General features: G+C 64.7%; 4 protein-coding genes across 4 annotated transcripts; 2 read left to right on the forward strand and 2 right to left on the reverse strand.

The window, feature by feature from the left end:
* Positions 1-135: 135 nt before the first annotated feature.
* Positions 136-4,791, forward strand: F751_2162 (Programmed cell death protein 4; the record flags this gene model as incomplete). The annotated part of the gene is made up of 14 exons (XM_011401211.1): positions 136-262; positions 467-607; positions 860-1,248; positions 1,439-1,750; positions 1,940-2,038; positions 2,184-2,285; positions 2,415-2,559; positions 2,820-2,930; positions 3,107-3,180; positions 3,330-3,420; positions 3,607-3,911; positions 4,094-4,182; positions 4,396-4,486; positions 4,630-4,791. 14 exons carry the CDS (start codon positions 136-138, stop codon positions 4,789-4,791), a joined length of 2,238 nt encoding a protein of 745 aa, XP_011399513.1.
* A 409-nt stretch (positions 4,792-5,200) lies between these two features.
* F751_2163 (hypothetical protein) lies at positions 5,201-6,935 on the reverse strand (the record flags this gene model as incomplete). The annotated part of the gene is made up of 5 exons (XM_011401212.1): positions 5,201-5,713; positions 5,798-5,971; positions 6,249-6,305; positions 6,594-6,724; positions 6,863-6,935. The coding sequence occupies 5 exons, from the start codon at positions 6,933-6,935 to the stop codon at positions 5,201-5,203; spliced, it is 948 nt and encodes a 315-aa protein (XP_011399514.1).
* A 1,540-nt stretch (positions 6,936-8,475) lies between these two features.
* On the forward strand, positions 8,476-10,372 carry F751_2164 (RuvB-like 1; the record flags this gene model as incomplete). The annotated part of the gene is made up of 4 exons (XM_011401213.1): positions 8,476-8,836; positions 8,982-9,234; positions 9,420-9,714; positions 9,914-10,372. 4 exons carry the CDS (start codon positions 8,476-8,478, stop codon positions 10,370-10,372), a joined length of 1,368 nt encoding a protein of 455 aa, XP_011399515.1.
* Positions 10,373-10,757: 385 nt separating this feature from the next.
* Positions 10,758-12,844, reverse strand: F751_2165 (Eukaryotic translation initiation factor 3 subunit M; the record flags this gene model as incomplete). The annotated part of the gene is made up of 6 exons (XM_011401214.1): positions 10,758-10,838; positions 11,027-11,206; positions 11,480-12,124; positions 12,263-12,378; positions 12,503-12,650; positions 12,758-12,844. 6 exons carry the CDS (start codon positions 12,842-12,844, stop codon positions 10,758-10,760), a joined length of 1,257 nt encoding a protein of 418 aa, XP_011399516.1.
* Between the last annotated feature and the right edge of the window lie 799 nt (positions 12,845-13,643).

The following is a 13,643-nucleotide window of genomic DNA, read 5'->3' on the forward strand; positions in this document are numbered from 1 at the left end:
CAGTACTCGGGGTGTTGCACGGGAGTGGGACCTCGGGTTGGACTCCGATGCCGGGGGATGGACACGTCCTGCGACGCTCACGCATGCAAGCATCGACCACCCACTCTCTACGATGTCAATCTTGCAGCATCCGAAATGCGCAAGCCCGGATCGCGTGCGGCGGCAGTGGAAGGGCTGGAGCGACTCTCCTCCCAGCCCTTCCTCACTGAGGAGCAGCGGGCAGCCCTGGACGCGGCTCTGGCGAAGAAGCAAGCCGAGGCCGGTGAGCACTGATCGATGGCTTGAGCTGTTGAACAACGACTGAGTTTTCCTCTGCGTTTGCACATGCATGATGAATCCTGAACAATGGAGAGGAATCCCTCAGCAGCAGCATTCTTCTAGAATCCTGCACCGCCGGCAGGGCCCCAAATTCACTCATTTCCAAGCCAACTTTGAGGTCTGCAGTATCCATTCAAACCCACCACAGACTCTGCTCCCCCGCCGCTGACACCCGTGGACCCCAGCTCGCTGATCGGCCGGTTCTCGTCTGGCAAGGCCAGCTCCCTCCCAGCCCCCAAGAGCAAGCGGGAGGTGGCACACGACCACCACACCTCTCGCCGCACCAAGGGTGAGGTTCTGTTTTGTTGCTTGGTTGTGACACTGGTCAGCAGGCGGGGATGTAGGAATTGAGCACTGATTTTTGCTCCCTGGTGGCCGGCTGGCATGCGGCAGGGTCGCCTGTTTTTCCGTCTGTGCCCAGCGTCAGTGTCGGAGTTTTGCAAGCGCTGCACTCAAGGTATCACTGCAAGGCTGTGCCAGGGACCACTCCGCACCTGCTCCTCCTCAGCATCCAATCCCGCTTCCGTACCTTTCCTCCCAGGGTCTGGCCGCGCCAAGAAAGGGGGCTCGGGCGGGAAGTACACCTGGGGCGGCCTGCTGGAGGACGAGGAGAGCGGCGCCACGGATGCGGTGACAGACCGTCGCGACCCCAACTACGACTCCGGGGAGGACGGCGACGACGCCAGTCAGCACGTGTTCTGGCGCGACGCCGCCCGCTCCGAGGTCGCGGCCTTCAAGGCGGGCGTGACCGCCGCCCTGGCCGAGTTTTACGGCACAGGTGACCTGACTGAGGTGGCGGCCTGCCTGCGCGACCTGGGCAGCCCCCAGTACGGCTACTGGGTGGTCAAGCGGGCGGTGGTGGGGGCGCTGGACCGCCACGACCGTGAGCGGGAGATGACCAGCGTCCTCCTGGCAGCCCTGCATGGCGAGGTGTGTTTTTTTTTGGGGGGGGGGGAGGATTGTTTGAGTGAGGAATGAGGGTTGCCCTGGTGGGGTGGCAGGCGAGTGGGGACATTCTCCCAAAGTGGCGCCCTCCTGTCACCCAGGTCCCAGCTTCTAGCACCACACCACAGTCCCACTCCCAACCCCATACATCCCCCCTCCTCCCTTCCCACCCCAGCTGCTCACGTCCTCGGACCTGCGCAAGGGCTTCCAAGCCGTGGCGGCCGAGCTGGAGGACCTAGAACTGGACGTCCCGGGCGCGGCAGACGCCGTCGCGCTCTTCGTCTGCCGTGCGGTTGTGGACGACGCGCTGGCCCCCGCCTTCCTTTCCTCCCTGGACACGGTGGGGCCGGCGGGGGAGGCCCTGGCGCGCAAGTGCCGGGCCCACCTCGCTGCCAAGCACGCCGCGGAGCGCCTGGCGCGCTGCTGGGGCGGCACAGCCGGGTTCGACCTGGAGGAGAGCCGGGCCTCCATCAAGAGCATGCTGGAGGTGGGCTCTGTCTTTTTGGAGGGGAAGAGGGCGGGGATTGTACGCTGGGGAACCAGGAGCGTTGGGTGGGCCTTGTGGGAGTCTGGTGCGATGGGCTTGATTGAAGCCGCTGCACTGGACCACTGTACAGCGACTCAGCACGCAAAACTTCACCGTGCTGTCTCACGCCGCGCTTTCCTCCCCGCGCAGGAGTACGCCTCGGGTCGCGACGTGGAGGAGGTGAGGCGCCGGCTCCACGACCTGGCCGTGCCCTTCTTCCACCACGAGCTCGTGAAGCAGGCGCGTGGAGTTGAGGGCACTGGCCGGGTCGAAGAGGGTTTGGAGATTGTGCGGCGACGTGGCCGTGCGACGCTGATGAGTACCTCGTCGCAGCGCGGCGTGACAGTGCCTGCTCCCAGCGCCGAGCACGGGCCTGCTTACTCCCCTCATGCAGGCCATCGTCAAGGGGCTGGAGACGGGGGACGTGGCGCCGTACGTCGCCCTGCTTTCCAGCCTGGCAGGCGAGTGCGTGCTGTCCACCAGCCAAGTCGGAAAGGTGAGGTGTGGCCGAATCTCAGTGCAAGACTGGTGGCGGGCCACGGCTTCAGGTGCCGATGACAGCGTGCGTGTGAGGGCGCGTGCCTCCTGGGGCACATCAAGAGGCACACCGTTTTCATCGATGCAGGGTTTCGGCCGCGTTTCTGACCTGCTGGCCGACATTGAGCTGGATGTGCCGACCGCGCGCGAGACCTTTGAAGACATGGTCGCCGCCGCGACCAAGGCTGGGTGGCTGGAGGAGGGCTTCCAGAGCGGCGGGGAGACGCCGATGGGTGGGTCGAGTTGGGGGGAAAGGGGTGGGGGAGGGGGTGTCGCGCTGGATTGACACGGCGGCTATCACTGCCGGAGGAAGGACGAGGATATTCACCTGGGACATCTGCGGCGCACATGGGATCTCACTGAACCGGCAATCTCCCCAGTCGTATTTGGTCTGGCTGTTGTGCTTGTTTCCCTCTGATTGCAGCTGGTCCATTGCTGCCTCGAACAAGGGCATCCTGCTCACTCTTCTTGCGCCCCGTAACTCATCACACAGGCTCCCCCAACGGACTGGCGCGGAGTCATGGGAACGGCGGCTTCCGAGCAGCTGATGTGGGATCCTACAAGTCTGCCATCAAAGCCATCCTCAGAGAGTATTTTGATGCAGGTGAGATGTGGTTGGCGCCTCTGGCTCGCCTGCCTGTGGTCTAGGAGGTCTTGGAGTGATGCTATGCTGGGGCATACAGGCTCAGGCGGCGAGGGGGAACAGGCTCGAGGGGTGGCGCGGCCATGCCCCACCTGGTCAGACACTCAAACCTGTCGCCCTCCTGCTCCCCGCCGTAGGCGACCCTACCGAGGTGGCCAGGTCCCTCGCAGAGCTGGACGAGCCGGGGTTCCACCACATCTTTGTGAAATATGTGCGTGTGATGATACACGCAGGCCAGCTGTTTCATTGCGTGCCAGCCAGGACGATGGCCTGGGTCATCATGCTCAGCATTGGTGCATGATGTTTACTGGCCGCCCATACCCCTCATCGCCCTCCCCAAACTCACCTTTCCTTCACCAGGCTGTGCAACTGGCGCTTGACCGCAAGGATCGGGAGAGGGAGCTGGTGTCGGCCCTGCTCCCGACCCTGGTGCCCTCTGTCATCAGCCACGGTGCGGCGCCGAGGGGTCCCTTGGCGAAGGGCCATGCTGTGGGGCCAGCGCAGCGTGCGGTTTGCCTCACCGGGTCGAGGCTCTGCGGAACCATTTCAGAGAAGTGGTGACACCCTGTGGCGTGAGGTGCACCTCAGCATTACACTGCTAAGCCCTGTCTCTCCGCCCCCCCCCCCACCCTCGCAGAGCAAGCCTGCCTGGGATTCAGCTGCCTGGTGGCGGCGGCGGAGGACCTGACCCTGGACATTCCCGACGCGGAGCCCCTACTCTCCCTCTTCCTGGGCCGCGCGATCGTGGACGAGGTGGTCCCGCCGCGCTTTCTCGTCGAGTCGGTGCCGCGCCTGCGCGGCGACGGCGCCAGCCTGCGCGTGATTCAGCACGCCGGCGCGCACCTGTCGGCGCGCCACGCCGGCGAGCGGCTGGGCACCTGCTGGCACGAGCGCGTGTCGAGGCCCGCTGAGCTGGCGTCCGCCATGCGCGAGGCCGTGAACGTGAGCTGGGGAGGGGGGGGGGGGGGGCAGGTGGCTGAGTGTGTGTGCATCGACACCTCTGTACAGCTTTCAGGGCGGATTCCGCGCCGTGCTCGCCCGCCCGACCGCCACCAGTCGCCGGTCCCTGCGCCCTTGCCCGGCTGCATGCACGTCAGCTCCCCGCCAGCTTCCCACCCTTGCAGGAGTACACCGCGACGCACGACGTGCACGAGGCGGAGCGCTGCTTGTCGGACCTGGCGGTCCCGCACTTCCACCACGAGTTCGTCGTCAGGTGGGTCCGCGGGGCGCTGGCGCGAGTGTGTGTGTGTGGATGTGCGCACCTGCGGGCGGACATGTGTTGCAGTTTGATGGTGGATGTGGGGGTGGCGTCCCTCCTCGTCGGCTGCTCGGTTGTGGGTCATGAGCGATGGAACCCGGGGAGATGCACATGACCAAGACCCTGCCGCGGCGATGCGCAAGCCTCCATTCCTGCACCACCGCGCAGGAGCCTGCTAGCCGCCTGTGCTCATAGGGAGCAGGTGCGGCCCATCCTGGACCTGCTGGCCTCACTCGCAGCCTCTGGTCTGGTCACCGAGGTGCGTGGGAGGCGTGGCTGGGAAGGATACCAGGCGGGCCTCGTGAGTGAGGTTGCAGTCCCACTGCGTCGAGCATTCCGCCGGACTAGAGCCTCAAGCCTGTCCCCAGCACCCCCTTCTCCGCTCATTATAACACAATGCAGACGCAACTGAAGGCCGGGTTCTCCCGGGTCGAGGAGAACCTCGACGACATAGTCCTGGACTTCCCACTGGCCGTCCCAGTCTTCGAGGAGCTGAAGGGGGAGGCCGAAGCGGCGGGGTGGCTGCCCCAGTCAGGCGAGGCCAACGGCGGCACGGGCGCATAGTCCCCTGCGCCTGGGCTATGCAAGGGGGGTTCATGCAGCGAAGGGTCAGCTCGGACTGTGATCGGTCTCCTCCATGAGGGAATCTGTGTCCCCATGGCCGCTTCCCCCCGTCGCGAATGCTCGTTTTCCGTACAGAATGATGATGCCAGAATGGCAAGCTTCACGCGCGCGCATTCCCCCGCGTGCCGTCTCACTGCCTCAACACTGCCTGTTCTGCGCATGGTCACTGTTTTCCATCTGTGTAATAGCATGTACAACAGGAAGTGTGCGATTGCGTGTATGTGAGTTTGGGTTGCCGGGGGGGGGAAAGGAGGGGGAACAGATCCCCGCATGATATTGCTGGATTCCTCCCATGTCCTTTGCAGGCAGGGACTGACGATGCATGACGAAACTCCATCTCCACGGAGAACTAAAAGTCCTCTGGCAGGGCCGCCGCCAGGAGGCTGGGGGACATGAGACCTGGCAGTCCTGGCGAGGCCTGGCAATGTAGCCCTGCGGGGGGCTGGGTGAGGCCCTCTACAGCGGGGCTCTGCAGGTGATGCAGCACCGCCTTCCCTCCCGCCGGGGTCTGCGCGGGCAGTGCAAACGCGCCCTGCTCCGGCGCGCCGGGGGCGGTCAGGCCCGCGTCCTCGCCAAAGTTCAGGTCCAGCAGCAGACCGTCCAGGTACGCCATCTGCATGGGGCTGTCGGCAGGGGCGGGCAGAGGCCCGAGGCCTGCCACCGCCTGCGGCGTCACCGCCGCGGCCCCGACTGTCGCCCCAGTGGACGTCCCCCCTGCTGCAGTGCCGGCGTCGGCGGTGGACCCCCCTACCCCTGCCGCCTGGTCCATGAGGAAGGCCGAAAAGGGGGTCAGTGGTCCCAGACCCAGGGCCAGAGGTCGCTGCGGCGTCGCCAGCAGCCTGGCCAGTTCGGCGCCCGTCAGCTCCAGGGAGGGGACCGCGTCGGGCGTGCCGCCGGCGGCGGGGCCGGCGCTGCGCCCCAGCCCGGGAGCGGTGGGCGTCAGCACGGGGCCCGCGGCGTCGCCGGCAGCACCAGCACCGGCGGTGCCGCTCCGGAACTTGAGGTGCAGGGGCCGGGTCCCGGCCTGGGCGCCCGCGGCGCTGCCGGAGCTGTGGGCTGGGCCGGCGCTGGGGGGGGAGGCCACGAGGTCGAAGGTGGCCTCCGGCAGCAGTTTGGGCAGCTGGAAAGGGTGAAAGGTTGGGCGATGAGGGAATACCTTGGTGATTCCAGCTCAAACAGGAGGGTTACAGGGACGATGGTGGACGAGGTGGTGCGGGAGGGCAGGGCAGGAGAGAATCCCGGCAAGATTTGACACCAGGTATTTGAATCGCTGCATGGAGTGGGCAATGCATCGGCGCCATGCACCCAGACCGCACTGCAGCATCAGGTAGTCAACCACGTATTTTGAAGGCGAAAGCAATCAACCCTCCTTGAGGCTGTGCACCCACACGCCTCACCTGAGGCTCATAGTCGGGGGGAAAGGGCACGGCGGTCGCCACCATGGCCTGCCGGGCCTGCAGAGAGGATGTCGCACATTTTTTGTCATTGGATCCCGCTGCGCCACGCACAGCATCCTGCAAGGATTGTCACCTGCGAGCGCACGCGATAGCGCACCCTGCACTACACCCTCTGTGCCCCGCCCCTCGCAGTCGCTGCCCACCCACCATCTCCAGGAGTGCCGGGTCCATGGAGGGAAAGGGCAGCGCAGGGACTGCTCGATGCTGCACTGGCCCATGCTGGAAAGAGGGAGGGCCTGGCGTGCAGCCGGAGGAGTCGCTCCTCGGCCTGTCCCCCGCACTCACAGGGTCCAACACCCCCGGCACCCCAGCGTCGCACATGCCAGACATGCTAGAGCCGCCGCCGTCTGCCAGCCCGGTGACCTGCAGTCCCGCAGTCAGGCGAGCAGAATGCTCCTCTGCCACTCGCGCCGAAGCTGCGGAGCGAAAGGGCCTGGCATTGGGTGGCCGCAGGCAGTCCCAGGGCACAGGCATGCAGGCAGGTGGTTGTCTTTGCCACAGCCATGCTCACTACCAGGGGCCCAAGCCCTCCCTCGCATGCCCAACCAGCCTACCTGACTGGTGGGCTGGCGCATGCTGGGAGGGCGGCACGGCAGGGGTGGCCAGCTCCTCACCCTGTGAGGCCATGAACCTCATGGCAGCCGTCCAAAAACCGTCCTGCTTCTTGCGCGGCGGCGTGCGGCCCTGGGACGCCGTGGGCTTCCTCTTCCTGCTCGCGGGCTCGTCATCGCCTGTGGGAGGTGGGAGGACCCAGGCGAAGGTTGATTCATAGGAGCCCATCAAACGGCCTCTGCCTTCCTGGCTGGTCACCTGTGTGGAGCGCCTCCCACTAGGTTCTTTCCTCACTACACCCATTGCCACGGTGTCAGCTAGCGCACAGGGTCATACCTCGACCGGGCCGGAGTCCGGTGTCGAGTCCTCCAGCTAAATTCTCCCTCGCGCTGCCTTCTGGAATCTGAGCGACTCGCAGGGAGCTGTGGGAAGGAGAGTTTGCCGGCAGCATGGACTGCTGGTGCATAAGAAAGGCATGGCCCAGCTGGGTCATCACCATTTGTCGGTACTTCTCGAGCTCCACCGGACTGGTCATGCCATGCACCGAAGGCCCGCCTCCAGGAGCAAAGGATGGCTACTTCCCAGAACAAGCTGCGAAATGGGTCATATGTATCGTCGCACGGAGGCCATTGTGGCAAGATCTGTGCAGGGTGGGAACTGGGTGTGGGTGCGACCAAGTGCCTCGACTGCATGGTCAAAGGACCCGGCGCAGAGATGCCACGCCCTGAACACGGCAAGAGAGCTAGCGTCACATCCCAGATCACATACTTCACAGTATGAAAGACATGTGTTGAGGGTCGTATGCCCAATCAGCCAAGAATGCTAGCTCCAGGTCCCCCCCTTGGAATCGCAGCGCTGCCGGCACGGGGTCCGAGGTGATCAAGCTGGCAGCGGAGGGAGCGGAGCACCGGCAAATCACCGATAATCATCACTTGCAAGGGTTTCAGGCATTGCGGTTGCCTCTACAATGCAGGCTTGTTGCACCTAATGCGCTGAACGCGACGGATGCTCCGGCCTTTCTTTGCTAGGGTTCTCTCCTGTAAGTTAGCCCCGCTCTACTGATGGACTCCCCCCGCCTGTTCGTCGCAACTTGCTACAAGTTTGTAATATTGGTGCATTACTGCTGGCGCAAGTGGGTAAAGACACCCGTCTTAGGACAGGTTGAGTGCGTGGACAGCACCGCCAACACCAGTGACATGAGGGACTGACATTCTCCATGGGCAAATTCCAGGAGTTCGCCAAGGCCCAGATGGTTGGATAAGACGACGCTGTTGTTTTCAATTTAATTCACCGATGAGGAGCTCAGTGGCAGCAGTCCATGCACACATACATTGAGAAAGCTGCCAGTGCCCTTCTCTGTCATGAACAAACCAAAGATGCATCACCTCGAAGACTGCCACAGAGAATGGTGCTCATCATCGCCATGTTACCTCCTCGATAGACAATTGTCACTACTGCAGACAAGGAATCCACATGTATGCCCATGGGGTGATTTGGTCAACTCGGTACCGAAGCCGTACCATCGTCGGAAAGCTATGAATCTCTCTGGGAACGACAAGAGTCCAGGGGACAGCCATTGTGCATGCATTTGCCCGATGCCCACACGTTGTTCACGATGAGGATTGAGGAAGTTGCATCCACCGCCAAGTCATCGCGCGTGAGCCCCCATACCCACATCAAGGGCCTGGGCCTCACCCCTGCCGGCGATGCGCTCCCCCTGGGCTCCGGCTTCGTGGGACAGGAGCAGGCCCGAGAGGCATGCGGGCTGGTGGTCGAGATGATTAAACAGAGGAAGATGGCGGGGCGCGCTCTGCTGCTGACGGGAGCCCCGGGCACTGGCAAGACGGCACTGGCACTGGGCATCGCCCAGGAACTCGGGACCAAGGTGCCCTTCTGTCCCATGGTAGGCTCAGAGGTGTACTCCGCCGAGGTCAAGAAGACCGAAGTGCTCATGGAACACTTCAGGAGAGCCATCGGTGAGACACGCTGGGCTGGTTCTTGGTGGGAAGTACACACCTACTTGATGGGAAAGGGAGCCTCACTGAGATCAGAGTCCTTAGTATACGATCAGTGTTCCAGCTTTGCTCATTCTACTACTTAACCCCTCCAACAATTCTCTAGGACTGAGGATAAAGGAGCGGAAAGAGGTGTACGAGGGGGAGGTGACTGAGATGACCCCTGTTGAGACCGAGAACCAGGGCGGGGGCTATGGCAAGGTGATCAGCCACGTCATCATCGGGCTGAAGACAGTGAAGGGGACCAAGCAGCTGAAGCTGGACCCCACCATCCACGACGCCCTGCAAAAGGAGCGCGTCTCCCCCGGCGACGTCATCTACATCGAGGCCAACAGCGGATCCGTGAAGCGCGTCGGCCGGTGAGGTGTCGACGTGGTTGGGGCTTCTTGCACCGATGGGATGGGAATGCACCTTCCAGGGCCAAGAGCCCTCCCTGCATGCACTCGCTGTGGAAGGAGTTCCTCCTCCCCCGCCTCCCTGTTGCCCGATGCCGGGTCCGCCCCTGTCCTTTCCCGATGCTCACCCGCCTCTCCATCTCTGCCAGGAGCGACGCCTATGCCACCGAGTTTGATTTGGAGGCAGAGGTCTACGTCCCCCTCCCAAAGGGCGATGTGCACAAGAAGAAGGACCTGGTCCAGGATGTTACGCTGCACGACCTGGACGCCGCCAACGCCAAGCCCCAGGGCGGGCAGGACATCATGTCCCTCATGGGCCAGCTGCTGAAGCCCAAGAAGACGGAGATCACGGACAAGCTGCGCCAGGAGGTGAACCGCGTGGTGAACAAGTATATAGACGAGGGCACCGCCGAGCTGGTTCCAGGGGTCCTCTTCGTCGATGAGGTGAGTTGCTGTTGTGGGTGGGGAGGTTGGGGGGAGGGGGGGATGATGCATGCGGCAGGGGCAGGCACGGGGGGACCGGGCGCCTTTCGACAGCCAGGTCCGCCTGCCGTCCCAGCCGGCGCTCTTCACGATTCCCTCAGCAACACGGACCCTCACCTTGTTCCCTCCTTCCCACCCCCCACCCCCCTCAATTGCAAAGGTGCACATGCTGGACATAGAGTGCTTCACCTACCTCAACCGCGCGCTGGAGTCCAGCCTGGCCCCCATCGTGGTGCTGGCCACCAACCGCGGCATGTGTGCGGTGCGTGGCACCGACGTCTCCGCACCCCACGGCGTCCCCGTGGACCTCCTGGACCGGCTGGTCATCGTCCGGACCCAGACCTACACGCCGGAGGAGAGCATCCAGATCCTGGCCATCCGCGCTCAGGTGGAGGGTGTGGCGCTGGGCGAGGACGCGCTGGCCTTCCTGGCCGAGGTGGCGGAGGAGACCAGCCTGCGCCACGCGGCCCAGCTGCTGACGCCGGGCGCGGTGCTAGCGCGGAGCGCGGGGCGGGGGGAAGCGGCGCGGGGGGACCTGGAGGAGGCGCACGCGCTCTTCCAGGATGCCAAGGCCTCGGCGCGCCAGCTCAGCGCGCAGGCCGACAAGTACATGACTTGATGGGGTGGTGTGACGCTGGCGGCCAGGGGGGAGGGCGAGGCGGCTCACTGCGTCGAATGCTCTGCGAGGCACCCGGGAACAGCGAGGGTGACTGCATGGCGGTACCCCAAGGCTGCCCTAAGCCCGCGTCCTCCCTGTGCGCTGTGCCAGGGGTCAGGCAGCTCTCAAGACCACAGCGCCTCTTCCCCTGACCCTCCTCCCGTGACGCTGCCTGTATCACACTGAAAACCCACTGCTGCTGCTGCCCCCTGGCACCCTCTTTTCGAATTGATACATGCTCGACAGGTTGCTGTCCCCGTCACCCTAGCATGCAAGGGGGGGGGGGGGGGGGGGGGGGGGGGGGGAGGGGCGTGAAGTTGGGCAGCACCCAATCAAAGCCCACCGCTCAGGCCTTGATGGCGGTCAGGCCCTGCTGCAGCAGGCCCTTTCGGTCCTCTGCAATCTGCTCCGCCCGCTCCAGCGCGCCCTGTGAATACGAGGTGGTGGAGAGGTTGGCACCCTGTCCGAGTGCGCCGGTCCAGAGGCAGGTCTCCCAAACCCTCGGCTGTCAATCACGTAGTGCGCTTGGCGCATGGGTGTGCTGGCGAGAAGACCCCGGTCTCCACTCCCCACCCCACATCCCCTCCTTTCCAACCTCGTCGGCCAAGGCCGCACCTGCCAGACACGCAGGGTGGCCTGCAGCGCCTTCCAGTCGCCGTCGCCAAAGGCGCGCGGAGCAGACTTGGACACCGACACGGTGTGGGCCAGCTGGTCGATGCGCGCCTCCAGCAGCTTCTTGCCGATGGCCCTGACCAGCAAGGGTTCAACCTCCTCTGCCCGGATCTCCAGAGCGTCCTGTTTTTTGAGATGGGGGATGGGGTTTCAGGGGGAAAGGCAGGTGGTGGTGGGTGGGTGGGTGGGTGGACGCTCTTCGGGGGGAACTGGTGGGGTCCCCTGCATACAGCACACAACCGCTGGGGCTTTTGCATCCCCTCCAGCCTCTCCTTCCGCCCCAGCTTCCTCTTCCTCCACCCCCAGCCTCCTCTTCCTCCACCCCCAGCCTCCTCTTCCTCCACCCCCAGCCCCCTCTCCCCACCCACACACAAAAAGAAAACACACAGGACCCACCTGTATTTGCTCAAAGGTGAGGACGGGGTTGACGTGGGCCAGCCCCGCAAGGGCCATGACCTGCATCTTAGCCAGCGCGGCCTCCGGCGCGATGCCCAGGGAGGGCAGGAGGTCCGGGTACTCGGCCAGCGTGGCACGGAAGTCACGAACGCCGCCCACCAGCATGGTCTTGAGCAGGAAGTGGAGGGGGGCGGTGTCGGAGGCGGCGGCCAGCGAGGCCACCGCCGGGTTGCCCAGCAGGTCAAAGGTGAAGGCCTCGCCGGAGCGCAGGAAGTCGGCGACGACGCGCGCGGCAACAGGTCTACCCCCCGCCAGCTCCTTGCCGGCCACGCCCTCGTAGCTGGCCAGGATGCGGGCCAGCAGGCGCTGCACCTCCGCCGCGCTTTCCCGCGGCGTGGAGGAGGGGCCTTCCAGCGCATCGGCCGCGGCTGACAGCAGCTCCCGCTCCCTCACCCGGTCCAGACCGAGGTCGCGGGCCCAGGTGGCGGCCGAGGCGCGGATCACCGGCAGCAGCACGTCAGCGGAGCCTGTGGCGCGCGCGAAGCCCAGCGTGCGCAGCAGGACGGCGTGCCGCGCCTCGCCCGACTCCAGCACGTTGTACAGCGTGGTCAGGGCCTGCAGTCGTACCTGCACGTGGCTGCCACCCTGCGTACGTTTGAATGGGGAGGGAAGGAAGGAGAAATGGGTCAGCACAGGGGCCCGGGGTTAGAGGCAGCGGTGCAGGTATGGGGTGCATCACCCTCGCCGCCCTCTGGCCCCACGTCCATCCTCCCGCCCACGCACGTCTGCTGCGAGGGCGGCGGCCAGCTTGGTGGCTGCGGGCAGGACTTGCTGGGGGCTGGACAGGGCGGTGCGTGGGACCAGGTGGCACAGGATGTCCAGCACGCTCTCGAGATTGCCTTGTGGAGGGAGGGGAGAAGTGCCAGGGGTGGGACAGTCGCCAGTGGTGCGCGGGAGCAGGGGCAGGTTGTGCATGCCCCACAGTCGACGAGCTCCCCCACCCCCACTTCACACCACCCGCACCTGTGTCCTCCCCAGCGCTGGCAAACACGGTGTCTAGCTGAGATACGTACTTGTCCAGCAGCTCCGCCGTGCGGTCGCTGGTGTACAGCTCCCTGCTCTCCGTTGCAAAGCGAGAGCCTGGGGTCTCTGCCTGCTCCCCTGCGGGCGCCTGCGGAGGTGTAAGGAGCGAGGACACGGATTGCATACCAATCCTGGGTCCCGGCAGCGTCGGGAGATCGTTTGGATGTGCACCCTCGGACCGGCACGGTCGCGCACCTCGCCACCATCGAGCAGCTCGCCGAGGTACGTCGCGACCACCAGGAAGGAGTCTTCCTCCGTGATTTCAAACAAACGAGCCGCCATGGTGATCCCTTTGTACCGTACACGAGACTCTCCCAACTCCGGCTATCGGCCAGGCTTGTGAGGAGGTCCAGAGGATCGGGGATCGGGGGAGGGGACTGCGTGCTGAGGGGTGTTGCGCCCCAGCACCCGTGGGTTGCCAGCGGTGCGGCACCCCGTCCGGGGACAAATGAAATTTGCCATACATGCACCACACGACCCCACCACGTCTAGGCGAGCCCATGCGGGTCTCGGACCAGGTCTCACACAACCAGTTTTGTCGATGGCCTGCCTCGAAGTGCATCCCGGTTGCTTTGCTGGACCAACCTGTTCCCGCTCGGGCCAAGCGATGCATCCCGCTGGCGTCGGTCGCCATGAAGCGACGACGCCCTTCGATGAGCAGAGCGATGATTGGCTCTTCTTCGACGGTGAGATGGCCTCATGAGAGTATAATGGAAGGTCTGGAGGCCAATGTGACGCGTGCAGGAGCGCTCCTGTGCGTCGAGAATCTGTCGAGTGGCGGTCGGGCGTCACGTCTCACATCCCAACCCGTATCTCCCATGCAGATATGGGAGGCCTGTCCTCCGACGCCGACGGGCTCGCTTTATCCAGCAGCGCACCCACCGTGCTCGATGTGGAGCCAGAGGTAAACAAAGGGGAGGGGTGCGCGAGGTGATTGCTACGAGGTATGCCCGGGGTTCCAGGTGTCGGCTTGGATCGCTCACCGCCGCCTCCCCCCCCCCCCCCCCGCCCCCGCCCCCACCCCGCAGAGCCAGCTGACACCTGAAGAACCCACATCCTCAGCAAAAGGACTGGAGCACAG

This window comes from Auxenochlorella protothecoides (assembly GCF_000733215.1).
Source record: "Auxenochlorella protothecoides strain 0710 unplaced genomic scaffold scaffold2, whole genome shotgun sequence".
In the NCBI taxonomy this organism is placed as follows: domain Eukaryota; kingdom Viridiplantae; phylum Chlorophyta; class Trebouxiophyceae; order Chlorellales; family Chlorellaceae; genus Auxenochlorella; species Auxenochlorella protothecoides.